The sequence below is a fragment of the Dendroctonus ponderosae genome, unplaced genomic scaffold (genome assembly GCF_020466585.1).
Source record: "Dendroctonus ponderosae isolate FM_Combo_2020 unplaced genomic scaffold, Dpon_F_20191213v2 Dpon_F_20191213_2, whole genome shotgun sequence".
NCBI lineage: Eukaryota > Metazoa > Arthropoda > Insecta > Coleoptera > Curculionidae > Dendroctonus > Dendroctonus ponderosae.
This window is the reverse complement of record NW_026018165.1, coordinates 1781334-1809134: the sequence shown is the minus strand read 5'-3', so window position 1 is coordinate 1809134 and position 27801 is coordinate 1781334. Positions and strand designations below refer to the sequence as shown.

Here is a 27801-nt window from a genome sequence, read left to right as displayed (position 1 = left end):
ATTAAAAATATCAAAAAATCAAGAGAGAGAAAAACAGCAGCCGATTACCATCAATACAAAGAGAATTATTGAGCGCTAAAATTCTGTGAAATTGTTGGTTCTGACCTTTGGTTATCCTTTTATTGGTCATTAATTTAAATTTTGTTTCATAAAATAATAACTAAATTTCTATAGGTTTTATTTTAGCTTTTTTTGGTTCTATTAATAAACAATTGATCGGATTTTGTCTTTACATGAATCAGAGAAATAATGGAAACCTACTGGGCAGCTATAAAAAAAAACTTTAATCTTCGGCAGCCTGTAGATCCGCAATGATGCGTTTTTGACTTTTTTTACAATCTTTTTGTATGAACTTTTCTATCAAGTTTCCTTTGATCAACTGCAATCTTTTCTTCAAAAACCGAATGTATTTTAAGAATTAAGTACTTATATTCAAATGCTTGCTTATTTGCTTTCCGTCGTTTACATATTTCTGGGGATATTTTTGGAACAATTTCCTATCACAATTTAAAATCCAGAATTCAAACATTGAAAGAAACTAATAATGATTGAAAACCATCCCCAATTTTTTTATATTGTTTAATAGTTTTAATATAATGCAAACTAGACATAATGGGAGGAATTGTATAGATGCAACCACCTAGACATAAACATTTGCAAGTACCTACAGAAATGTCATAAAAAAAACAAAAAACTCAAATATTGCCAATGAAATGTAGGCGTAACTATGAGATAAATATGCCGCTGGTACTTCATTACCAGTCTCACAAAGAGCGAACCCAGATATAATTCCACGGAACATGGCATTTCGCATTTTGTTCTTGGCCTTTAATAAATAATCTGTAATAGGAGTTTATTCCCTTCTGCAAGGGTTGATTTTACGGACAAAGCGACTCTTTTCTCCACAAAATCTGGAGAGCGAACTTTGCCCCTTAATTTCCTTCTTGATATATGGTTAGTACAATATACTATAAAAATGAAGGTGTCCCCAATAAATGAATTTGAAAATATATAACTGGAGGAACGAAAATTTTGCAATCTCCTTTGAAAATCATGAATCACTTTTGTTATATTTTGTCTAAATTATTTCAGCTTATTAAACTTCGTACTCACTGCGTTGTTTTTTTTTTTTGAAGATACAATATATACAGTAACTAAATATTTAGGTCGCTGCTCAAACTGGAATAAGAGCATGATGGGAAAAAAATTCGACTCACATGACGCGAAAATTGCGATTTATGTATCTCTTTAAAAGTAACGACGAAGAAAACAAATTGTCAATTATTCATTTTTTCAGTAAAGAACGCTTCTATTTTCGGAGGTAAAATCACTGCGTTGAAAGTGGCACAATGTAGGCCGAAAAAACGTTTTCGCAAAGGTTTCAGATATTTCAATATCACTTCATATGTAAACAGGGGCCGTTTCTTCGTATCATATAATAATTAGCCAATGTAATTTTTGTTGTTTAATTTTTTCTTAATTTTTGTTGGTATTATCAATTTTTATGATTGAATGATATAGCGAACGATAGCGAAATGTTTCTCAAGAATTTGTTCTTGACATATTTCCAATTTTATTATCTTATCAATTAAACCTAAAGAAGTTTAATGGCGCTGAAGCGTAACGAAAAATAATAATTCGCTTAACAAGTTTTACCAAACGTGTACGTTTCCTTTTGTATATGCTGTTTTTTTATTTTTCCAATAAAATAAAAGATTTCCTCTACATATATATAAATTTTTTTGAAACAGAAATTTTAAATAGTAATTATTCCTATTAATTTCCCAAAGCGTGGAAAATGTTCCTGCATGTCTCCAAAACATTTTAGGTATTTAAAAAACTCTTTGAACAAGCGAGATGATCGAAATTTTTGTATGATACATTGTTTGAATGCCCATTATTTGAATCTTTGATTATAAAATGTATGTTTTTGTGAATCGCCTACTTTATAGAAAAAATCACGACATAACTAGCCGGGAAATAAGGACTGAAATCCAGACTTTTCCAGTGCGAGTTTGAGTCTGTAAATAGAAAAATGTGTTTTCATTTTGGCAGTGCAAATTCATTTAAATCGATTTTTAGTCATAATAACTTTTTATTTTTTTAGAGTTTAAGAAAAACAATAATTTTCAAGATATTTGCGTTCGAACTGTTTAAAGAGGCCAATATGGCAATAAAATTAAATTTATTACTTTCAGCAAATTTTGATACAACTTTCATTCAAAACTTGGCTTTTGAAAGTTTTTGAAAGTTAAGTTGATGTATTCTGATCAAGCTCGGATATCCTATAAAGAATATTATATAAATCATTTAGAACCAGTCAAACAGCGTAGATTTATTGTAGAAAGCAGTAGAAGAATAAGAAATAAAAAATGTAAAAATTGTGACCACTGAGAAAAGTTGTTGCTCTTTAAAGGCAATTCAGATGAATAAACGTATGATTTGACTGCTTTTGAAAGGTTTTTGTTGAAATTATGTTGTATTTAATTCCCTTTGCATTTTAAAACAAAAAATTACCGAGAACTACAACTGTTTTGCCTATTTTTATTTTGTTTTTAGAATGCTTATCATAATTTTTTTTCAGGAGAAAATTTTCCAAATCACGTGGGTCTGCCATTAGCGCGCAAAAAGAATACATTTTATATGTTGGAAGTTCACTTTGACAACCCACAAATGAAACCCGCAAGAGACACATCTGGATTAAGGTCAGCAAGTGACTGTAAAATAGTCTTTTAAAATTATTTTTATGATATTTGTAAGCGTGTCAAGGTATTTTACGAGTATCTATTTAAGCATTTTCCTATTTCAAACCTTCAGTTATAATTGTTTCATTCATCATCTCTTGAATTCCCGACTTATTCAAGGCAACATTTGCCGTTAAATCGGAGATCTGCTTGAACGCCTCAAAGAGAACTTTAAGGAAGTTTTCCCACCCAGTTTGTTTTCGGCTCGGTTGTTTTCAATATTTCAAGGGAGCTGGAAATGCTTCATTCAGTTCGAAGGATTAAAATTACGAATTAGAATGCAGTAAAAAGAAAATGTAATTATTTGGTAAACATTGTTTGTTACTCATATTCCTCCTGCTCTCATTAGTTCACCTTGAATAGGATGTCACACTGTTAGTGTTCTTTTGAAGATTGTTTTCCTCGTTATACAGATTGCATTACACGAACAAGCTGAGAGAAAATGAAGGAGGAATTCTCATGACTGGAGTAGCTCCATCGACTTTGCATTTTATACCGCCCTATCAAAAAGAATACAAAACAGCTGGATATTGCAGCCTGGATTGCACGAAAGAGGTAGGGATGGTTTACATCGAAAATTTTACACTCATTTATTGTGAATTGAAGTTTTCCCGTTATGTTCTTAGTAGTATTAGAGCTTTAATTAACTTAGCGCAATTTCAGGTTGAAGTCGCAGCTGCGAGTAATTAGTGTTTGTGGTCTGAATTTAAATGTATTTATTATACATGCTGAATAAGAAACGTCGTTTCTGCATCCGGAAGTGAATGCGGACGATTGGAACATTAGATTAGTTCATGGTTCTTGATATACATCGCCCCGTTTCGCTCTAAAATATTAAATTGGAATTAAATCAGCATGCCAGATTTCCATTTATGGCTAATATGGAGTGTACTGCACTTGGGCCACTTGAGTGGTTTCTAAATCTTGTACCCTCAAGAGAATATTCAGATTAAATTCTCCATTTTTTTTACTTTTGCAGGTGTTTCCAAAAGACGGCATCAATGTTATATCTGTGATGCTCCATTCCCATCTAGCCGGAAGGAAACTGAAACTACGACATATCCGAGCCGGTAAAGAACTCCAACCTTTAGCCCAGGTAAATGTTTGTCTCAAAAACCTGCCTGTTGTGTGTTGAAAAAATTGAAATGGCAAATTTTTTACAGGATGAACGATATGACTTCAACTATCAACAATCGCGCGCTCTATCTCAAGACACCACAATTCTGCCTGGAGATGGTCTCATCACAGAGTGTACATATTCAACATTGAACCGAAACAAACCCACTCTCGGAGGATACTCGACTAGAGAAGAAATGTGCCTGTCTTTTGTCATGTACTATCCAAGAACAGAACTATCCGGATGTTATTCAATACCGCCAGTGAAATACTTTTTTGAAAATCTGGGAGTCAAGGAGTTCTATGGGAGAAATATGAGCGAAGTAGAGCAAGCCTTATTGGAGGGCAAGTAAGTGCCAAATAAATTTGCTAAAAACGGCGCCAAACTTAACTAAAAAGCCAATAAATTCATTTCCAGGATGGAAACTGAAAGTATGCCTTCAACCACACAGAAGCCATTTGAAATTCATCCTGGAGACGAAATGTCTCCTGAAGCTAATCGGCGGGCGATTATCGCTCTACAGAATGCCAAAGAATACAGCATAGAAGGGGATACGATTGAGAAAAGTGTTTTTGAAAAGCTGGTTATTAAAGGTACGAGCATTGAGCATCAAATTGTTAATAAAGTTAATTTTAAAAATTAATAAACAATACTTTGAAAAGTAACTTCAGATCTGACGAAATTCTGTCGATTTATTTAGTCCAAATTGCAAATTTTGCATATTTTTACAGGTCTTTATTATTATATCAGCCGCAATTTGGAATTGGTTGAAATTTGAACAGCCGATTTACAATTTAATTTCTTACGGAGAGTATCGTTTATTTCAGAGCCGCTGGAGTTTCGAAACAAGTCTTTTATGTCGCATTTGCAAAATATTCCTTACAACGAGACTATACTGACCAAAAAAATGGAAGAATACTTTTACAATGGATTGCACATGACTTTTTGCCGAAAACGTGATGATACTTTAGCAATTGTAAGTATGGAACGAAATATGGTATCTAAATCTGCAGAGAGTGTATGTAACAAATTATATAACATTTTTTGAACTACGAAAATTTACCAAATAATTGTATGCATTTAACGCGAAGGCCGTTTTTTGCACTAAAATGCCTTTGGAAATTAGGTAATTCAAATGCGTTGAAGCTTTTGTAATAAGGCTTTCTAAGCCAGTAGAGTCTACAACTACAATTTAACGCATCAAACCCAACTTTGAGAGAATTTTATTTAAACTGAAAAAGGGCCCATTTAATATTTTGCATATCGTTTCCTCCCATAATAATTCATGCTATTTAAACTCACACTGTTTAAATTGGTGCCAATTGGGGCATAATGCAATAGTAAATACAGGGTGTCCCGTAAGCTCACGATCAAAAGGGTACTACGATATTCTTTGAACCAAAGCAGACGATCTGATCTAACTTTTATTAACAAAAAGTGTCTGGCTCCACTGCTATTGGTGGTCAAAATTCTTCAAAAAATTTATCTTTTTCGAAATATCGGGAGAATGGTACGATGTATTTTAGTGAAACTCGCTGTGAATTTGTTCTTATGTAAGTGTATATTCATAGTTTGATAAAAACATCGAGTTCAGCCGTTTTGGACAAGTGGTGAATTTTTGAGTGTCGTGGTACAAAAACTACCAGAACTTTTCAATTGGAGGATGAAATCAACTAATTTTTTTAGGTTGATGCACTAATCATTTATTCACAATTTTGTGCTCATTGTAAAATCTTGTAGCATTCATAGTTTTTGCGTAAAAAATATGTTTGTTTTCTAGTCACTTAGCAATGCTAAATTATATTTAATTTAATTAAAAATATAAATATGAGTCTTACATAAGAACAAACTCACAGCGAGTTTCACTAAAATACATTGTACCGTTCTCCCGATAGTTCGAAAAAGATAAATTTTTTGAAGAATTTTGACCATCAATAGCAGAGGAGCCAGACATTTTTTGTTAATAAAAGTTAGGTCAGATCGTCTTATTTTGGTCCAAAGAATATCGCGGTACCCTTTTGATCATGAGCTTACGGGACACCCTGTATATGTGAAGAAACTGCAATTTTTACAGTCAAATTCTAATTCACTCCAAATGTACCTTTTTTGGATATTGCCTGTAAAGTAAGTAATAAATTAGCTTCTACCAAAAAATATATATCCGTTTTAGAGCGTTCTACGCCATCCGGTTCCCAGTCTCCAGCGTCTTCTGCATTTCCCATCTGCCAGATGGAAATTCCGTTCTGACATAGCTCTTTGGACTCCTCCGAACCATGTTGCTTTCGGCCTTCCTCTTTTCCTTCTCTCGTGAGGTGTCAATTTCATAACCATTTTAGGAATCCGCCCATCACTCATTTTTTCTGTGTCCGTACCATATCAGTTGTTTCTTTGAATCTCGTCTATTACTGTTTTCTCTACCTGCATTATTTCTCTTATTCTTTCATTCGTGATTCTTTCTATCCTTTATTTTCCTGCAGATCTTCTCTAAAAGTCCATCTCAAGCGCCATGAGTCCACTCTCGAGGTTTTTCGTTAGTTGCCATGTTTCGCATCCATATAAGAGTATGCTTTAAAAATAGTGTTATATGATTTTCCTCCTTCTTTTCATTATTCTTGCTTCTATCTCAGCTTCTGTTCTGCCTATTTTATCTAATTGTGTTCCTAGGTAAGTATGTTTGTCGTATACCGATATTTCGACGTTGTTGTCCAATGTTAAATTTCCCGGTCTTAGCCAATGCATACGTATTTGGTTTTTTATTTATTTCCCGTCATCCCCCAGTTCCCGTATTCTGCGAGAAGTGTTGTTGTCATAAATTCTATGTTTTCTTTATCCTGAGCGATTACCACCTGGTCGTCTGGAAAATGGAGTGTATATGTATAAAGGTTTTTTGTCATTGAGTTGTATTCCCATACCCTTACATAACGTTCTCCACTTCTTTAGAGCTTCGTTTAAATAGATTTTGAAAAGTGTAGGGGATAAAAAACATCCTTGACGCAGACCTTTAGTTATGAAGAAGCTATCAGACAGATTAAATCTTGTTTTGACTCGTGATGATGCCTGGTGACAGAGCTGTTATATTGCTTTTATTGCAGTATTATTTATTCGAGACTTTTCCATCACATTCCAAAATTTTTGGATAGGAGTTGTATCGTAAGCTTTTGTAAGATCAACAAAAAGTAGGTGTACTTCTCTATTTGTAGCAGTTGTTTTCTCGTTCAGCTGTACAAAGCTGAATATGTGGCCCACACATGATCGGCCGGCCCAAAATTCTGCTCGCTCTTCTATTTCGTTAGGACGATATTCCTCTTCTATTATGTCTCTAATCATTCGACCATCAAGTCTGCTCATTGTACTAGTGACCGAGATACATCTATAATTCGGGCAGGCGTATTTATTACCTTTTTGTGAATCGGTGTTGTCCATGCTTCTTTCCAGTCTGGTGGGATTCGTCCTCCATTTATGTATATTGCCAAAAGTTCTTTCGGGAAGCTAAGAAGTTTTATTGGGCCGTTTTTCAAAAATTCTGCTGGTATTCCTTCGGTTCCTGGCACCTTATTATTCTTCATATGTTTTAGAGCGTTTCTCATGCTTCTGTTGATCTCGATGGATTCTCCTTCCACAGTGTATGGCGGTTCCAGTTTCATTACATATTCTTCCCTCTCTTCCTTTAGCGTTTTTTCGTAGTGTTTCCTCCACTGGTCTAATTGTATTGGCTGTAGGTTGGTTTTATTACATGTATCCTTTCTTAGGGAACGAATTAAGTTCCAAGCTTCTGACGATCTTGTACTGCCCATCTAGTAGTCAACCTCTTTGCATTTCCTTTCCCAGGTTTCGTTCCTATTGATTTGAACTAAGTTCTTGAATGCACTGTTACACAAAACCACCCACAAGAAAATGGACATGGAAGAGTCCCAATGATATCACATGTAACGAAATACACACTTGCTTCTGACAGGAGAATATGTTCGGGCGTATCTGTCTTGAACCGTTTCAACACGGGCAGTTACCACAGGCTGGTGAGAGCAAGAATAGAAATTAACACTCGTCTCGAACGAAGAAAATGATTACAAAAACGATAAAACCATCTATAAAAGAATTGACAGAAAAGAAAGAAGAATACAATAGGCAAATAGGAGGGAAGATCCAACCAACTGAGGCTCTTGAACAGCTAAACATAAGCGAACTAAACACCAAAATTTCCAACAGGATCAGAAAAGTCACAAGGAAAGTTGGCACTCTTAAGACAAAGAAAAACGACAAACTCAGTGTCAACACAACCCAGCTAATAATGAGCGTCGGAACACACACAGAGATGCACCACGATATAAAATATTGAACAAGGAAGTAAAATCAGCAATGCGAAGATATATATATAGATATACGGGCACACAACACACAACAGATTCTCGATGCCATCGAAGAAAATTTGGACGTAAGAGTGCTACGCTCAAAGAGAGCTAAGGGAAAGATGGTCATCCATAAGATGAAGAATAATCTGGGAGAAATAGTTACAGACGAAACAGATATAGTGGCTGCGATACAGTACTTCTCCCAATCCCTGTACAGCCAGTCAGGCCAGCAGCCAAACCAAATAAAACAAAAACTGATCATCATGATCGTGGAGTAAGAAGAAATTCTAGAAATAGATGGTTCTGAGCTCAGAGCAGCACTTGCCGTGGTTGTTTCTGGTTAAATCCGTCCGTTTTCCGAGGCCTGTTGCTGGGTTTGGTTGGATATTGTTACTCCTCGCCCTCGCCCTTTTTCCACCTGGCAGCCAAAAAAATACCTGGACAATTATTTTACTGTTTTCAAGTGCCCATGTTTCAAGAGAAAATTTAAATATACAGTGTGTGCCGAATTTGAGACACCACTCTTAAGTTGAATGTTGCAAATGAGAACACCTCTTTTTTGTGTTGAGTACAAAATCAAAAATATGAAATCGATATTTACTCGCTTACAAAATAAATAATAGTTACCTTCTAATCTCGTTTCAAGAATTCAACTTAAATATCAATTTTAGAACGTCGTGTCAGCTTAAATTTTTTCTCAAAAAATTCGCACTTCAAATCAATGCAATACACTCCTAAGCATTTGATTGAAAAATTCCATAAATTTTTGTCTTTATGGACGCACTGAATAACAAAAGTATAAAAAGTCAAATGTTAACACTGATCCTAAAATACAAATGACAAACAAGCGAATTTTATTTAAGTTTTTTTTGTTGAAGTTTTTGGAAACTTAAACCTTAATAAATTTTCCTCTAATTAAAATTTTAAAGTGGAAAAACTCTACACCTACAAGCAGAGAAATAGGCAATAGATTAATGTTGATTTAAATGGAATATCAGATATTCTTAATCTTGAAAAATGTTCTTGTTGAACAAGAACAAGACTTAGTAATCATAAATAGCAATAATTCGATATTACATAATTTTTCACGCTTCTTCTTGTTTTGTCATTAAAGCACCCACTTATTATAAAACACCTATTATGCGTATATATTTAAAGAAATAAACAAGGATTTTTACTTAAACAACCGAAATTTGATTAAAACTACAAAAAAGTACAAATATGTAAAAAAAATCGATATATTCAGACTGTTTTACGAAATCTCAGAAAACGGTTTTATCAAAAAAAGCGACAGAATAAAATACCGCCTATTTTATTTGTGTACATATTTCTTTTACTGCCCGCCGTAAATTGCCAACAGCTGAAAACTTTACATTGTTTGCTATATTGTTTCAGAAGGAAACCATCGAAAAACTACCCGTTTTCCAGCCGTATGAAAATAAGGAAAATATCCAGTGTAGTTACAAATCGAAACGAGGCTTTGTCAGTGGAGCAGCAAAGGCAACATGGAATTGCAAAAGTTTAATAATTTATTTATGCCATTTATTCGCTGTTTCGAACCGCATGGTTTCGATATTTGTGTAATTATTGTATTTTTCGTTTCCATTCCAAACATGCAAACGCGAAAAAAGCCAGTCATCTTTAATTACTAACTTTCTACCTTTATTTAAATAAGTATTTTCTAATTGGTTAACATCACAACGTTAAAATTATTACTTATATTTTGTTGCTGTGTTATATACTATTGTTTTAATTTATTTGACTTAATTTTCATATTTATTTTGTACATACCAATCATTTCGCACTGTAAATACCATTTTTTTTACCAAAAGAACCTAGAATTAAGGCCTAGAACTTACGTTTTTGAAGCTGTGAATTTATTAATTTAAAACGGAAGAGTGCTAAGAATGAACTTTCTTGCACTCCTCGCACATTAACGAAAAATTGCTAAAGCACAAAGTCGATAATGAATTATCGAATTAAAATAACTATTTTTTGCAAAAACCTAATTTTCTTTTGTTTGATTATTCTCAATAATGATAGGAACGATTCATCAAAATTAAACGATTATGAAATCTTCGTAATCCAGTATGTATGGAATTAAATCTTTTTAAAATACATTTGATAAGAGTAGCTAAATAGACATTTCAGCAGTAGTTCTTCATATCTTGCAAATATTAATGTTTTCGATATGAACATAATTTCATCCATACTAATATATTTGTTTAAATTATAACATTTGCAAGATCGGGAAGTGCAGAGTCAAAACGCTTAAACCCAGTTTTTTTTAGTTGAACTTTATTATATAAAAATTATCACTTAAAACTGTAGTTTAAGAAATGCTAAAAAACTGACATCAGCGCCAGTCATAACTGCTATAAATACTTAAATGTAATAAAAATAATACTCACGTTTATGTGAAACTAGAAATAGAACTTAAGTTATGTATCGGTTACAAACCGCTCCGAAACATCCTCTTCAATTTTTTGCCAGAATAACCATCGTGTTCCTGTTTTATTTTACATTTTGCCTTCTATTGGCATACCTTTTTTAATAAAGTGTGACTTATTTATGAAAACTAATTGTTTCGTGCATAAGAATATGAAAATGGTGCAAAGTAAGTGCATAGTATGATAAAGAAATATAAATCGATTTTTCTAATTTGCTTTGTTTGTTTTATTTGATATACAACTAGACATACAAACCAAAATATATATAGATGAAGCGCCAATAAAAATAAATTCAAGAAAATTAATGACGTTGAAAACAATAAAAAGAAGATTAACGACATACAACATAAAAATTGCTTAGATAATCTAAAGTTAAATTAGCAAGGCTTGTACTCAACTATTTGATTGATCTAAGATTTAAAAAATTACACTCAGATATATTTTAAAAGAAGTTTTACACTGGTTTGTAACAAACTTTCATTACTTATTTTTACAAAACATATGTACTTTTGGTAAATTTGATAGTGAGTCCAATGTTCACTAGTTGTTCCTGGTTTCTTCAGCAGTTGCTACCATAATTCTAAATGCAAATTTCAGAAACTTCTCCCAAACAAAAACTTCGCTTGGGTTCATCGAGCTTGCTACTATTGATAAAATTACAGTTTTAATGTCCTGAAAGCAAAACAATAAACTCAATTAACTAAAAAGAAGAAATGAAAAAAACGGCAGGATTTTTTTTTGAAAACTACTAACCCAATATGCTTGATCTGGAACGTTTCTGAGTACATGACTGGTTGATTGCTTAATCAATAACTGTTCCAGTATGAGAGGCTCAGAAACATTTTCAACTATACAAGTTAAAGCATACATTACGCTGATGCAATGAGCTCGGAACTTATTACTAGTTTTCAGCTCTTCTCTTCGTAGGTTTTTAAATGGGAATAATTGTTGATATTCTGGGTGTTTTTCAAATAAGCTAAAGATAATTTATTTTCTTTTGTTAACATTGACTATTTTGAAAGTATTGAGATTTGTTACTTGGTAAAAATGGCTATTCCGATTTCTAAAGTACCTCCTCGTTCAGTAATTCGCTTCCATGTCGTTTTCAACACGGAAATGTCTCTGGAAGTTAATCCAGTCTTCGGATCTGGATCATCATCTCTTTCAAGCTCTCTGCCAAAATAGCTAGTAATTATTCCCATCCTATCTAGAAATGCAATTGATTAATAACAAATCAAAAAGAATTGATTTAGAGAAAACAAACACATTGTGAAATTTAGGAATGTATTTAGGTTTTTTTACTTTACTACAAAACTTAAAATTACCTAATATATAATTGTAGGTTATTATTCTTATTTTGCGATATCGGTAAAATTATTTTAAAATAACTAAAATCTACATTTAGTTGCTATTTGCATATCTTAGCTTACACAATAAGTACTTTATATTTTTTTGTCATCAACGTAGCTATTATTCAAATGAACAATATTTGAATAAAACACATATTGCACAAAATTACCCTTAAAAATAATGATCATTTACATAATCATTTGGATATATCAGTGTCAACGTTACATGGTATTCCCGAATTAAAGTTTTGAATCTAAAAATCAACTAAACGTTTGTTAACTCATACGTGGAAATGCAAGTTCCGGCTTTGATTAAGTTATACAATCTACTTTCCAAAGAAAAACTCAAGAGGAACAAAATATTACATATAAATATATAAACCATTACATCTGCATTTTCCCAATTTCTTTCTGATAGTCTAGTCGCTTAATCTTAATATTCTTATTAGTCATGAATACAGCTGAAATAAAAAAAAGCACAACGTGAAGATTCAAATGATGGTAATTTGAGAACGGGTGCATTTCAATTTACACTTTCGATGCCTTGGATTATCACCGAGAATGCGACTTCGAACGTTTTCTTCCAGGCTGCCACTTCGTCAGCTTTGAAAATTGTCGAAAACAGTTCGATTGTAACTTCTTTTAAATGCTGAAAAAAATGTAACAAATAATACATAAAACATTTATGTAAATCGGCATTAAAAAACAATTGTTCTTGCATTATTCACAAACATCTTAAGTAATAATATAAAAAAGCATATATTTTTCCCAGTTGAATTTGTTGGGAACTTGACATTTTGAGTGAATTTTGAATTTCAGTAAATTCCAAAAGCGGGAACAAGATCGGACGTTATTTACAAACGCAGTGAAGTATCAAATTAATTTCCGATCTCGATTAATCGTATTTTAATAGCGCTAGAAGGTCGCATCAAGAATTGTTTATCGTAATTCATTTTTACTTCGAAACGCGTAAATTCCCCGAATAGACGGTTTGTATTCACAAAACATGCACAAATTTTCAAAAATTTGTTAAACTGAGATTGCATACTCAAAAAGTACTGAGGATCTTAACTTGGAAATATGTAGATATTCGTTTTGGTATTTTTAGGCTTATTTTTTTGTGAAAAAATTGAAGAGAAAACCAAGAGCAACAAGTTGAAAATGTTCGTTTTTCGTAAAAGTTGAATTATTGCATTTCGAAAAGCTCGCCCACCTATTTTAATAGAAAATGTTATTACATAACAATGAAGTGCCATTTAGTTGCTATCAGAGAGTAACAATGCGAGCAAATAAATCAAAGTTGACTTTTGAAGAACAGGCGACTTCTCGGAAAAAAGAGTTGTTGGTTCTACTCCATCTGAATTTTGATTTTTGACTAACAGCAAAGTTTCTTAAATTGTTTATACTTATATCCTACTGAAAAACTGAAACTCTTTCCGATTACAACTTTCATCCGATATTTATTTGGTTTACCAAACAGGCTATTTAGTATCTTCCAAAACCAGACCCAATTAAGCTTCTCAATATTTTTATTTTAAATTGTAAAACTAGTGAGTTGTTCGGGCTTTTAAACCGTGGTGGCACAGAATTATTTGGGCCAAAAAGCCGGCAGATTCAAGCAGTAGCTGCAAAGGCCTAATGTTTTCATTTTTTAATGAGCAATTTAGCTTTAAGAGCATTTTTTTTTTAAACAAATCTAAACATTTAGCATAGTCTTAGCAGCAACAGCGAACATTGAAAAACTAATAAAATCTCTTGCGAATTTATTCTAGTTATTTCCAAAGAACATTGAGGAATAATGATCACGACGTCAACTAGCACTAAAAATACTTACAATAAAAGCGTCCGCAGTAACATGTCGAGGAACATGCGAAGAACCAGTCTTCGTTAATATCTGCACCAGCAAATTATTATCATTGAGAGCATCCACAATAGAAGATAATGCGTACACGACACTGTTTGCATGTGCCCTAAATCGCACGTTTGTTTTAAATTCCGAAGGAGGAACGTCGCTAAATGGAAACAGTTGCACGTATTCTGGATGCCTTTCAAACAACCTAAACGAGTGACAAAAATGAAATTAATAATTAATAAGTAAAAAATGCAAAGATCCTACAAGCAAAGCAAAGCGACCCCGCTATCGGCAGGATTTTTCATAATTTTCGCCCAGGAAGTGCGGACTAAATATTTCTCTTTGGATGTGAGTCCTGTAACCGGGTCTGGATCATCTGAACGACCAGAATTGGCAGGAGTAATATAACTCAAAACAGTCCCCATGATTAATCTGGAAAACAAAAATTTAACTGAGTGAATTTATTCTCTAGGCGCAACTTACCTAAAACGTATCGTTCAATGGTTCTTCAGACACTGATATAATTTATACCCAAAGTTTAGTGAGATGTTATTGTCAAAAGAGTTGATAATCATGGCTCTAATATTGATAAGCCTCATGTGACCCAAACGAGGATTATCTATTAGCAATAACATATTCATTTGTGACATGATGTAATGACGAAATTGATGAGCTGGGTCAATTCAAATCTTTTTTTAGAAACTATATGCGCAATTTCTTTAAAACTTTACATACTTTTGTTTATACTTGCGTTTGATATAAATAATTGAGTTGCTTAAAGCGGAAAAGATTAACCCTGTGTAGAAATGTTTTGAAACGTTTGCCAATAAGTTACATTTACTAGCAACCAGCGCAATTGCAATATTAATAATTGATCTAAGTCCTTTAAAGGCCATCAATCGGTCTTGCGGATGTGTTGGTAACTGAATACCAATGTTGTTGTCATTAGATCAACTAATGTTTGAAGTTATGTATTTCAAATAGATAATAAATACTTATATTTATATTACGATGTGTGGATTATTTGCAGATAAAAAATTATATAAAACTAAATAGACTTTCAGGTGATTTATTTGTTTTTATAGTCCAATCGTCGGTTTACTATTACTTTTCAGAGTTAATAATATTTTTCTATTTAAATCAATTTGCTGCTTTCATTGTTCAATATGAGATTTTATAAACAATTTACATTGTTCTTGCAGCTATTTTAATCGATTGATTTCAAGAAAAAGGATATACGTTAGCGAGATCAAAAGTAATGGACATCTATGATTAATGGGATTTTCTCATAAATATTAATGCAAAAAAATGTTTGAAGTTTTCAAAAGAAGTGTATGAATCTAAAGTATCTTTTTCATTCCGATGTTGTTGCCCTCGAAATAATTCCATTTTTTGTAGTTTTATGGTAGTAAATAGCCCTGAAATTTGTATTGTTTAAATTAAATAATAAGTAAACTATAAAAAAAATTGAAACAGAAAAAAATATTATTGCTGACGCCAACTCTGTAACCTTTATAAAATTATATTGCCGGTCAATTAACTGTGGGTTATTTTATATATTGGAGAATTTTTAGAACTGCCTACGACATTCTAAGAAGATAGACTACACGTTTAATTTATATTTACTCGCAAAAACCGCAAAACATTTTCTTATTAATATGTTCATATCTCGTGTTGGAAGCTGCTTAAAACCTTTCAGCTATATTGTGTAATATGTGGTAACAATGACATATTTTACATGGTTATTTTATTTGAATAAAAACATATTTCTTTGGCTATCTATTAACAACTCTGTGGGTACAGAAAGTTGGGTCTTGTACCTTAATTTGTGCATTAGTTGAGGTATAGAAATCACAGAAATTGACTTAAAAAAATGCGAAATCTTTTGAATTTTGATCCCTAAACAAAATCAGAAAATATGTTAATCAAGCAAATCGTGTTTGCATTATTTTACATTTCCTACTTTATTTAGATTGGCGATTTAATTTCCAGTTCAACCTTTGCTCTATGTTGATCCCAACTTGACCTGCCAATAACGATGCTAATAGGAAACCTAAATATTTCAAATTTTAACTATTTAATGACAACTTAAATTAACGAAATAATAATACAAATGAATGTCTGCCGAAAAACTCAACAGATTTGTTCATATTTTATAAATCCAATTAAATAATTTAATTATGTTCTAATATAAATATAATTTAAAAAATGAAACAATAAACGTACATGCCATTGCTTGCTCAACATTTGCTTACCAAAACACTGTCAACTCCCTATATTTATTATCGAAATTAAAATTGTCACAAACAACTTTTTAATTATAAATGGTGCTATTAATTTTCGTGTTATTAATGGCAACAACAAACTGTAATGTGCTCGTAAAAGTTTTAAGTGATTTAATGGCTTAATTGACACTCAAATATTGACGCATAGGTCGAAAAGGCCTTTCAAGAGTTTCAGGGTAAAAAAAAGTAAATTCAATCTTATCAAGTGCTGAAGAAGTAAAGATGAAAGAAAAATAATTAATTGCGCATCCAGGAATAATTTTACAAAAGTTTAAATGTATGCGATATTGAATATTTAAGACCTCGAGGTGTGAAAATTGCGTCCTAATAAAGTGCTTACATCTAGATTAAACAAATATTTTTTATCCAATAGCTTCCAATTTAAAAGAAACAATACGCTCAATTTTCCAATAATATTTAACTTTCTCATTGTGTAGCGAATTAGAAGCTAGAGTAGTTGTAAACTTACCGGAAAACTGGTCGCAAATAAATTATCTTGGCCTAGTCCACTGTCGACAACACACAAGCCAGTCTTAATATAAGTTGGGTGTTTTCGGAAGAACGATTTCCAGCCAAGTTAGAGGACGCAAACGACGTCACTAAATTACTGTTAACTTGAACAAGGACGGAAAACAGCAGACACAGAACTTCCAAGATGTTTCAGAAATCAATTCAAATTTACACCAAACTATCCGAGATAGCACATATTGAACGATATTGTTTAAAGGCTTATAAACGTGCATTAATTTAGTATTACCAGACTAGGAAACAGAACCGGACCGGTTGGTTTGCAGTTCTCGTTGCTTGATGGTTACTAGTTACCATTTAAGGCTAATACCAGAAAAATTAAGTGAAAGGGGAACTACCTAAATATGAATGCAATAAATAAACCAGATCAAAGCTCAAAGGATCTGGAAATTAAGATTATTAAGTCCCATTGAGTTTTAATCATTACTCCAACAATGTTTCTAATGTTATCGGCGTTTTAACTGCAGAAAATTAAAAAAATCTAGACCAAAAGTAAATAATATAAAAGGAGGTAAGGGGGAACTTGAACATTATTGCTTCGTACCTTTGAAGTAAAATGCTCATCTTCATAAGGCAAAAGCCTTCAAATGAATAGGTCAATCCATATGTAAATCCAATTGAGCGTGGTGCTTTAAAAAGTTACGTGTGTGTGTGTGTGTAAATATATATATTTATATCATAGGTGTAAATATATATATTTATATCGGCAAATAAGTAACACTTATTGTGCTACACCATAAGTGCTACTTATTTGCCGATATTTCCGAAGTTTTAAAGCAGCTAATAGAATGATGAGTATAATTTTAGGGGTGAATTATTAAATAATTCATTCATATCTGCAAAGTAATCCGGGATTGCAAGTTTTCAGTACACTTCCAGTGAGCTTATGAAAACATGAGCATAAATCCTATGCATTTTAATATGTGTTTTTAATAAAGAGAGACAAGGTGCGCATTTTCAGGCTCAAAAAATATGCCGAATTAAATTTAAGATTTAAAGTTAAAAATAATCCTTAAAATTCTTAAATTTGCAGAAAAATTGCTGCATATTCGCTTAGTTGAGAATTAAATAGAAAAAAGTTTACATCCACTACAAATATTTTTGAAACATTTGCTATTGGTCCTTGATGCTTTTTAGGCAAAACAAAATTCTAAATAATTAGTTACAAAAGAGAAAAATACGTTTAATTTACAAGACCAAAAAAATAAACAACGTTAATCTCCACCTCAGAAATATAGAAAATCCATAAAGCAATTAAGCGGGAATATCGGGGTAAAGCACGCTACACACGAACAAAAAACAGGTAGATAGAAGTTCAAAGATATTTGTGAAAATCCACTTTTAAAAATTAATAGTTAACGTACTTCAAGTCATTCCAGCTGATGCTATGACCATCAGAAATAATTCATTTCGTAAAAATAGAGTTCGCAAATCCAGTACTGTCCATATCAAATTTAAATAACATCGTCCGTATCTTTGTTAAGTGAGGGAAATGAAATGCCTGGCAAGTCAAACATAATAGTCAAATTAAATCACAAATCTGACAATAAACATGATTTATATATAGGGTGAAACTAAGAATAGAATGTTAAAAATTCATATTGTAATTTATTTAAATTTCGCGTTCCCCAAGACGAGTTTACTTTAATTATTCTTAATAAAAGAGTGAGTTAAAGTATAAAACATATCATATGAATATGTGAGTTTCCGTACTGAATTTCAAATAAAAGGTTTGCCCTTTGAGAAAGACTTGGCTTATTACAATTTGATATTGTCGACTTTCAATTGTAGAGCATTTCATTGAGTTCAATAACATGCCTCTACTACACGTGTTAGAAAAGAATGTGAAAACAGCTGCTTCGGAAAGAGGAACTTGTCTTTAAATGGTAATTCAAGAATGTAATAAGTATGGAGTTAAACAAGTTTCATTTCCAACTACTCGGCGTTGATTTGTAGTAAATATGTTTATACCGTGGTTTAACCGAACGTTTGCTCAGAACTTACGTGCTAATTTTCCGCGAAAGAAGTTCAGATTAAAGGAAGACGATTTAATGCGTAACTTGATAAAACCCACTTGGGGGAATGCACCTTATAACTATATAATGTTTATGTATGATCCAATTTCATTGCAAAGTACTGGAGCTCGTCCACTAGAACTGAAGTTCTTTGTACTTTGTACGATTTCCGACGAACCATTGCTGTGGGCGGCCTATCCGAAACAAATGGGATTTGTTCGCAGGTTCGCAGTGTTTCTGACCGAATAGAGAACATTTTGTAACACGACGAGCTGAAATAGATGTTGGACAACTAATATATTTCTGCTTCTTTTCAAAATCTCCATGCAAATGATGGAATTCTCCAAATTCGGATCGTTTTTCTAATGTATCAGCAACCCAATAGTTTTTTCCTTTTTAAGTGTCATCGTCTTATCACCATATAACTATTTTCCAAAAGATAATCATCCATTATTATAAACAATTAGCTATTGTACCCTACATAAAGCTTCCCACACATGAAACTACAAGATCAGCATACAACTATCAACTATGCTGAGCTTAGCCTAATTAGAGATAAGAAAACATTATTAATAGTGGTACAGAGCCACACAAATTGTCTTTATTCAATTAACCGTCGTGTACGAACGTAGTTTTGTAATCAAGTCCGAAATCTAAGAAATTTGTTTTTTTTAGTCTTCACGCCCGGCTAAGCATAAAATTACTTGTATAATTACGTTGATTATTATATAATTACCCTGTATAAAAGTGCCTATTTGCTTCGAAACAACACATGACCAATTCGTACGATAAAAAACGTAAACAAATGCATCTGTTTAATCTGAGGTCTAGACCCAAACATAAAATACTCTATAAAAGCCAGCCAGGGTCACATAACTCTCGCGAATTACGTATAACGAACGACGAAAAGACTTTTTTAAAAAGGTTTATTTTCTTAATACAAGTGTTCAGGTTGAAGTTAAGAGCAAAAATGAGTTTATGAAATATTAACAATAAAAATGTAACTTGCAGCGGAAGATGACTGCTGCGTCAGCGGTTCCCAAGTTAAGGCACGACACCAGCCTGCACAGTGCACAGGCATACGTGATGCATACGTGGTAGGTTGCAACTCAGCACCTGGTCAGCAGCAAGCCCAGCTGTTTTTATCAATACAGGGTGATTCAAATTCGCGTCATTCCTCTGGAGGTTTTGTCTGGGGGTGTCTTGGGAGTACAGAAAAAATAGTAAAAAAATTAAATGTTATTCAAAACTCAGATATTTGCAAAAAACTAGATCAGAAGGATGGCAACAATGTTTTTCAAGGTAATCTGTCTAATTCACATTTCTCCAGTAACCATGGATAAACATGAAGCAAAGAAAATTAAAGAGACACTAACATGCGTTGAGGTTAGGATAACGTTGTCACCTTGCGGTCAGTGCTGCGATAAAACAGCCCCCCGAGTTCTGCCATATTTTTTAGGCAAATGAGTGATATACCTAAATAAGTCACAACTGTCATCCAAAATCAACAGTTAAAGGTTATATATCATTGATTAATATCATTGATCAAATAAAATATAATTCTGTTGTTAAAATACAAGTATTCCCAAGAGCCAGAAGTCCTGCATGTTTCACTCCAAACATATCTGTGTCCCAATCACTTTGAGTCTGTGCTCATATTTTGAGCAGCTTCTCGTGTTCGGTTAATTAACTGCTGCTCAATTTGAACCGGTGTTCGGAAGATCAGAGATTTAATGCGTTCTAGTGTCCTGTGCATATTACATAGGTATATGGTAGGAATGTAGGCCCTTCCTCGTTATCGGGACAATTAAGTATCCGGTGTTTGAGAAAGTGCAGTTGTTGTGCAATGCTTCAAGTACTCCTGGAAGGCTCAGCTGTAATAATCTCCAATACCTGTTCCTCTAGGTTTGGAAATCGAACACTTTTAGATTGTTCACTATCTGCGTCCATTTCGGGCCACTCGTCCAGTGCGTATCTCTTTGCTGGTGTAAGTTCTTACAGCTTCTGCTATGTACTGTGGCATTTTTCCATAACTAATCGCATATTCGCAAATTCGCTGTTGGTTTACATTTTGTGAAATGAGCTTCAAAATAAACCACAGTTTGATAAATGCTTCTCATTATTGACAAAGGCTGTCTACCTGTAACTGTTACCTATATCTACCTATCTGTTAATGACGAAAAACATCATTGCCGCTTCGACTTTGCATAAAAAAATTGTAGAAGAGTACTTTTTTAATATAAAAAATTTTCGTAATTTGGTAAAAAGATCGTAATTTTTATTTTCAAATGCTTCAAAATTCAAACGAAATAGTGTCAAGAACAAGGGCGGATCCAGTGTCCCCCATTCAATTCTCTATCCAACGATGCTAAAACGAATTATGTGGCTCGAATGGTTCTTGAGAAACTTCTAAAAAAGCAGCGTCATATTCAAGTAGATTTTGCAACCTCAAAAAAAAACCACGCAAATCTGAAACTTCTTGAATTCAAGCCTTTTTTGAGAAAACTGCCAGCATTTCCCCATCCATGGTTCACTTTCTAAAAAGGCCATTTGTTTCTGTCAATGATGTACAAATGAGCGTTCTTGCTCATTTTTCCTCCGAGAAATGAGCAAAAATGGAACGGAAAACATGAAATTTTGACATAATCTTGCACCTAAGTGTGTGATATTCTCAAATTTGGCTTTCTGGGTCAAAACTATTCTTCTTTGCTCACTCACGTTGTTACGACTGAATCGACTCTTCTATTCTCTATCCAACGATGCCAAAACGAATTATGTGGCTCGAATGATTCTTGAGAAACTTCGAATAAAGGCCATTTATCGAACCAATCAAACGTGGGGCCTTTTCAAAATAATGCTTAATAACAAAGTTGAAATTCGATCTTCAACTGTTCTTCATGTTCATCTTCAAATCTTCTAGAAATTAAAAAAAAAAATGTCTATATGTTTTTTCTTAAAGGGAGTGACGCCAATTTTGAATCATCCTGTATAATCATCGTTCATATTAAAAATCTCGTCTTGTTCGAATTGTGTCTGAATAAAGAACCTTCGCGGCGCAGTCGGTAGGATTCCCAAAATTTCGGTGTATCGCATATCAATTTTCATTTCAACGAGTAATTGGGAATTTAAAATTCGGTCCGGTTCAAAGAAAGAAGAAAGAAAAATCGGTTTGCAGAAGTCCTGGGTGGTGGTCCAACATCGACAGCAGCCCATAGGCGCCCTAGTTAAGAATCTAAAGAAAACTACTATTGTAAGTGCAAATACTTTCTTTCCATTTCCAACAATTGATCATAAGTAACTTTTGATCCTCTAGCCCGAAAGAAAAAACCTAGATTTTAAGATTTTTGCATTTATGAGCGATATTTCACTCTTTTTTATTTGATAATTTAACTTTAGAAACTACAAAACCTAAAAAGTCAACAAAAATTCCTGGAAACGTAGATTATCATCTTACGAATCTGCATTGATTCTATTCCCCACTATGACGCAAGTCCTCATACGTTAAACGTATTTATAGATAATTGCGATGTTTTGTTCAAAACGTTTCAAAACCCCGCTAATATGGCACTAAATCATTTTCTTGTAAGAGCAGTAATTGGTAAACTCACAGGAAGAGCGTTAATGCTTTGGAATCGAATTAAAATTATGGCATAACGTAAAAACTACATTGAGGTTCAGTTTTGGAGATCAAAGAGACGTTGATTGCTTAATTCAAGACTTAATCCTTCTGAAGCCAAATAAAGGCGAAACTCCATACAATTTTGGTATGAGATGTCAAGAGGCGAGATCTTTAATTGTGACAAAAATTAGTGACAGTAATCTTTCAGAAGCTGGAAAATTGGTCAGATTACAAACGTACGATGATCTTGCTTTACAAACATTTTTACGAGGTTTACAAGCCCACATTTAATCAAATATTGGTTTAGTCATGGAGGAAGAAAATGTATTTTATGCTTCTCAAAGAAGTAATTCACTAAATGCACAATCCATTCCTAAATAATAACGTTTAACCAATGAAACCATTAACTCCACTTTTTCTCCAAGACTCGAATTTAAGTCCCTCCCATCAGTATGTGCAGTATCAGGAGATACCATAGCACATATGTAACTCGTGCGGAATTTAGTTTTTTTATACTTTTTTACTTATATCCGTAAAAATAACGGCGCCTTGACGCATTCCGATGAACTTGGTGCCATGAGAAGTTATCACTTCAAAAAAATCTATTTGTGAAGCAAGCAATTTTCCACCTCTGCAGCTTGACGGAAACATTTCATAACTGTAGTATTAGTTCGAATATTTTCTTTAAATCTCGTCAAAGTATTCACAAATAATATAACCATAAATTTTGAAAATTGCGTTGAAATTCCTGCACTGGGAGATTTTAAACAAAAATCGATTTGAGACTCAAAAAACCGCCGCTTCCTACCTAAAAACTCATAACTTTCTCACTAGTGAAAATATTTTATTCAAATGTCTCCAAAGTATTCCCAAAGCATCCAGCTACAAATTCACTGATTCCATTGAAATTCTTTATCCGGAAGATAAAAAAAAAATCTGTTTGAGACCGGAAAACCCGCAACTTTTTATATGTGCAGCCTCAAGAGAAAACGTTTATAACTTCGGCACTGGAAGGAATATTTTCTTCAAATCTCTGCAGAAGATTCACAAAGCATTTGAAATAGTTCATCAGCTACAAGTTGTGAAAATTGCATTCAAATTGCTGGGCGAAGCGATTTTAAACAAAAATCAAATTGGGACTCAAACAACAGCAATTTCCGATCTGCGCACCCTGCCCTTGTGGGGTTGCTGAACTTCTATGGGGCGCCTCCCCAGCTGGTGGATAGGGGACGCCTCCTAGATATGGGTGGTACCGGAAAAATTAAACACTCGGGGCGAACCAAAATCAGCGTTCACAACTGTCTCAGATTGGGCGGCCGTAAATCGGGCACTCGTTTGCCCCAGGGTCTAGAACAAGCCCCAAAAGCGGAAGAACCAACCACGATAGTGATCGTGTAAGAATTCAGAAGGCAAGTGAAAACTACTGAATTAAAGATCCCTTGTGGATACCTTAGTGAAAATCATCACACCATCACAATGGCTTTGTTCAATTCGAAATGTTCCGGAGTTATAACTCCTCCAATCGGATCTCCGGGGAGGAGGGTATTGAATGAAGTTGATTGCAGAACTTTAACAGATAGAAACGATAGTTAGAAGACGACGTTAGAAGTCTTTATGCACGTGGGAAAGTAGATAACGTTGTTTTAGAAATGACGAGAAATTACCAAGAATTGCACAATGAACTATTCAGGGAATGATGATGCCTCTCATCGATATGGAGTGGGAATAAGTGCCGACAAGAGGGTGCAACATACGGTATCTAGTTTCGTCCCATTCTCAGACCGCATAGTTCTACTGAAACTGCTCTCAAATAAATTCCAATAGATTTATTGTTTGATGATTTATATTATATATTTGTTATTCAAGTATATGCACCTACAGCAGATAAGAACGAAGATGAAATAGAGTCATTTTACCAAGATCTAGATAAGGTGATCAAACCTATCAAGAAACACGAAGGCCTCTATAATGAATCTACGGGATCTAAATGCGAAGGTTGGCCAAGGGGAAGTACTATCGGCAAGTTCGGATTAGGTCTTCGCAGTGAGTGAGGGGACAGATTGGTCGGGTTCTGTCAAAGGGAACACATTATAATAACCAACACCTTCTATCAGCTTCCTCCACGTCGTCGTTATAATTGGAAAGCATCATCAGACGGAAAATCAGGTATAATGAGAAACCGGATCGACTACATTATGATTCGTAGAAGATTCAGAAATATTATTAAGTCAGTAAAAACATATTCAGGAGCTGATATAACATCCGCTCATAATCCAGTGGTAGCTACAATTTCCTAGACCCTAGAAGACTTAAAGACAACGTAGTGTATACGAATGTTGAGAAGAACACAAACGACAAATTGAACGAACGATAATCTTATGATTATTGGCTGGGCATTGCTGGTCTATAGTGATATTATTATCAACTCATACTTATAGTCATACCCAACAATGGTCAAACTTAAAACAATTACTGAAGGATGTAGGAAATGCAGAATTTAACTCCATAAAAGGAAAGAACAAAGAATGGATACCACAGGAGATACGTACTGGAACTGATAATGATACGAGATCAATATAAGAACAAAGATGTGCAAATCTATAAGAACATAAACAATGACATCAGAAGTAAAGTGGGGCAGGCCAAAAAAAATGGCTACCTACTTGATGAATGTCGAGAGGTTGAAGCATATCAAGACAAATGCGATTTTTTCAATATGTACAAAGAGATGAAAGAAATGACTGGGAGAGCAAAGATACGACTGCCAGATGTGTAAACAAGAACGGCGACTTGATTGTAGAACCGACAGACAAACTGGCAAGGTGAAGCGAATATACAGGAACTACAGAACTGGCGAACCCAGACATGAAGTATACTGGCCCAGAAATATTAAGGGAAGATCTAGAACATGAAATTAAAATCTTTAAAGCGGGAAAGGCAGCAGAACCAGACGAAGTGCCTACTTACCTACTAAAGCTTATCGGAGAAGACTCCATATTCTGTTAAAACTGTTTAATAACATTTATGAGACGGGCAGAATTTCTAGCGATTGGGTAGCCAGAACATTCGTGACACTGTCAAAGAAAAATAAAGCCAGATGATGTTCGAGCCACAGAATCATTGCCCTAATGAGTCACACCCTGAAAATATTTTTAAAGATCATACATCAGTGACACTCAAGATTTTCCAAGCAAGTATTCTAGCGATAACAAATTGCGCCCGCAAAATGAGAAAAAGGGGCATACCCACGTAAGCACATTACCATCGTAACCGGAGATGAAGCCATAATAAAGGCACTTGAATCGTACACAATCAGGTCACAATGTGTGCTAGATCATGTAAAATAACTTACGAGCCTGGCTGGGAGCTCAAACAGAGTAAAACTCACTTGGGCAACTGGAACAAATAGGAGCAAAGAAAACGAGATTGCTGCGGAACTTGCTAAAGCAGGGGCCGAGCAACCACTGACCAACCAAGAACCTGCTTGTGGCATATCTGATGCCCAAGTTAGGGCGGGAGTTGGGCAGTGGCTCTGGAAACACCAAAGGAAGTACTGGGAGGAGACACCGCGACTCCTTACCGCAAGGCAGTTGGTGAGACTTCCACAACCAGTGCGTAAAAATAAACTGTTAGATCTAAGCAGGCAAAAAATTAGGATAGTGGCTTTTTTAAAAGGAAACGCCCCCTGCAAAAAAACACCTCTTCAGGATGGGACTGAGCAATCAACCGACCTGCAGGGGGTGCGCATTAGAGGACGAAACTACTCTACATATTAAGTGTCACTGCACGACATATGCAACAGGTAGACTAAGACTCTTGGGAGTGGGAGAAGTTTTACCAGACCAGGTCATGCGTATTCCCCTCAAGATTCTTCTGGAATTTATTGAATACAAAGAGATAATGAGGGAGTAAAATACGAGGGCACAAAAGGACAGAAATGACCGCGGTGCTAGGCCAAACATAACCTCGGCGGTGAGGATAGAGTTTTAGTGGGTAAACAGCTTAGCTGGAGTCCCACACAGCCCAGAGCAACAGATCATCAGCTCTGGGTGTGGGAACAGAGCATTTTTTGAACCTCAAAAACCGAAAAAAAAATAAAAATTATAAATTACTTTACCGTACATAAATTAAATCTTATGTGGCGAATATTCAGAATTTACAAATTATTCTTTATAATTTTCTATTATTCAAGTTCGTGGAGCTATTTAATTTCCAAGTATAGTTTCTAAGAAAATAACAATCGGTTTACTAAGACGAAATCTCATTCTAAACTCCTCATCACTCGACCTTGCCAAATGATCTGCACTTATTCTAAAATGCCTTGGTACTCTAATAGGAAAATTACAATCTTCGTCCGAAGAATCACTTCTTATTCTTCTTCTTCGGGTGTCATGTGCTATGCTGCACGTCGGCGATCATTTGTCCATTTCAGGGTCACAGAACAGTTTCTTATATTGCGGAGCCAAGAATGCTGTTTTCGACCTGGCCCCCTTCTACCTTCGATTTTTCCTTGCAGTACTAGCTTTGGTATGGAGTAGCGAAGTCCTGTCAGTTCCCCAGATATGACACTTTACGTTTTTTTACCGTGTCCATTCGTTGTCTTTCTATTCCAGCTCTTCGTAGAACTTCATTATTAGTTGTGTGTGCTGTCCAGGGAATACGCAGCAATCGGCGGAGTGTCCACAACTCAAAAGCTTCGATTCGATTTAGCGTTCTGGCTTTAAGGACCAAGTTTCGACACTGTACAAAACAATAGGCCATACATAACATTGTACTACACGTATTCGAGTGTGTAGTGGCATATTTCTGTGAAGAAGTATATTCATAAGGTTAAAGAAGGTTGTTTTCGCGCGACCAATTTTTCCCTTCACTTCTTCATCACATTCCCACTTCTCATTTAGAGAAAAGCCAAGATAGGTAAATTTGGCGACACGTTCCATATTTTCTCCGTTGATGTTGAGAGAGGTAATATGCTGATATCTGCTAATCAGCATCATTTTTGTTTTGGTAATACAGGGTGATTCAAAATTGACGTCATTCCTTTTAAGGGATGATGGAGGCTCACTTAGGGAGTACGAAAAAAATATTGAAAATTTTTTATTCGAAAATTTCTAGAAGATATTAACAGTTGAAGATCGAATTTCAACTTTGCTATTAAGCATTATTTTGAAATTGTTCCATGTTTAATTGGTAGCATATTGGAATACTTAAGCATTTAAAAAGAAAAATTACTATGTTTGCTTCAAATTACGAAAATATTTAATATCAAAAAAGTTCTCTTCTACAATTTTTTGATGAAAAGTCACAGCGGCAATGATGTTTTTTGTCGTTAACAGATAGTTACAGGTGGATAGCTCTTGTCAATCATAACAATAATTTGTGAAACTGTTACTTACTTTGAATTTTCTTTCACGAATTTGCGGATATGCGATTAGTTCAGGGGAAATGCTACAGTAACATAGCAGAAGCTGAAAGAACTCACGCCAACAAAGG

The 27801-nt window shown here is 34.1% G+C and overlaps 3 protein-coding genes across 5 annotated transcripts in view; 1 reads left to right on the top strand and 2 right to left on the bottom strand.

Annotated features, from left to right (window-relative positions):
• The window catches only part of LOC109536930 (MOXD1 homolog 1), a 31693-nt gene extending 20818 nt beyond the window's left edge, over positions 1-10875 (top strand). The window contains exons 6-12 of the mRNA XM_019903412.2: positions 2585-2705; positions 3158-3299; positions 3724-3840; positions 3908-4209; positions 4279-4454; positions 4689-4837; positions 9606-10875. Of these exons, the coding sequence (XP_019758971.2) occupies positions 2585-2705; positions 3158-3299; positions 3724-3840; positions 3908-4209; positions 4279-4454; positions 4689-4837; positions 9606-9794 (1196 nt within the window). The 3' untranslated portion in view covers positions 9795-10875. The remainder of the gene's footprint in view (positions 1-2584; positions 2706-3157; positions 3300-3723; positions 3841-3907; positions 4210-4278; positions 4455-4688; positions 4838-9605) is intronic.
• Positions 10861-16977, bottom strand: LOC109536931. Of its 2 annotated transcripts, none has more exons than XM_019903413.2 (4): positions 16616-16977; positions 11699-11867; positions 11414-11636; positions 10861-11332 (listed from the first exon to the last, which is right to left on the bottom strand). In XM_019903413.2, the coding sequence occupies exons 2-4, from the start codon at positions 11860-11862 to the stop codon at positions 11201-11203; spliced, it is 519 nt and encodes a 172-aa protein (XP_019758972.1). In that variant the 5' UTR covers positions 11863-11867; positions 16616-16977; the 3' UTR covers positions 10861-11200. The 2 variants fall into 2 exon arrangements, with proteins under 2 accessions (XP_019758972.1, XP_048519645.1); XM_048663688.1 differs by having other exon boundaries at positions 11699-11863.
• On the bottom strand, positions 11931-14480 carry LOC109536932 (cytoglobin-1). Of its 2 annotated transcripts, XR_007280825.1 has the most exons (5): positions 14345-14480; positions 14126-14293; positions 13844-14066; positions 12223-12658; positions 11931-12139 (listed from the first exon to the last, which is right to left on the bottom strand). XR_007280825.1 is itself a non-coding variant. In XM_019903414.2 (4 exons), the coding sequence occupies exons 2-4, from the start codon at positions 14284-14286 to the stop codon at positions 12533-12535; spliced, it is 510 nt and encodes a 169-aa protein (XP_019758973.1). In that variant the 5' UTR covers positions 14287-14293; positions 14345-14480; the 3' UTR covers positions 11931-12532. The 2 variants fall into 2 exon arrangements, 1 of the variants encoding a protein (XP_019758973.1); XM_019903414.2 differs by having other exon boundaries at positions 11931-12658.
• Positions 16978-27801: the final 10824 nt, after the last annotated feature.

What these genes read in the sequence shown, in the direction of transcription:
- LOC109536932 (XM_019903414.2), bottom strand. Translation starts at nt 14,286, where the DNA reads ATGGGGACTGTTTTGAGTTATATTACTCCTGCCAATTCTGGTCGTTCA. An exon ending in GGGGTCGCTTTGCTTTGCTT is followed by an intron (nt 14,067 to 14,125) that starts GTAGGATCTTTG and finishes TCACTCGTTTAG; the next exon opens with GTTGTTTGAAAGGCATCCAG. An exon ending in TTACTGCGGACGCTTTTATT is followed by an intron (nt 12,659 to 13,843) that starts GTAAGTATTTTT and finishes CATTTTTTTCAG; the next exon opens with CATTTAAAAGAAGTTACAAT.
- LOC109536931 (XM_019903413.2), bottom strand. Translation starts at nt 11,862, where the DNA reads ATGGGAATAATTACTAGCTATTTTGGCAGAGAGCTTGAAAGAGATGAT. An exon ending in GGAATAGCCATTTTTACCAA is followed by an intron (nt 11,637 to 11,698) that starts GTAACAAATCTC and finishes AATTATCTTTAG; the next exon opens with CTTATTTGAAAAACACCCAG. An exon ending in TTCCAGATCAAGCATATTGG is followed by an intron (nt 11,333 to 11,413) that starts GTTAGTAGTTTT and finishes TTTTGCTTTCAG; the next exon opens with GACATTAAAACTGTAATTTT.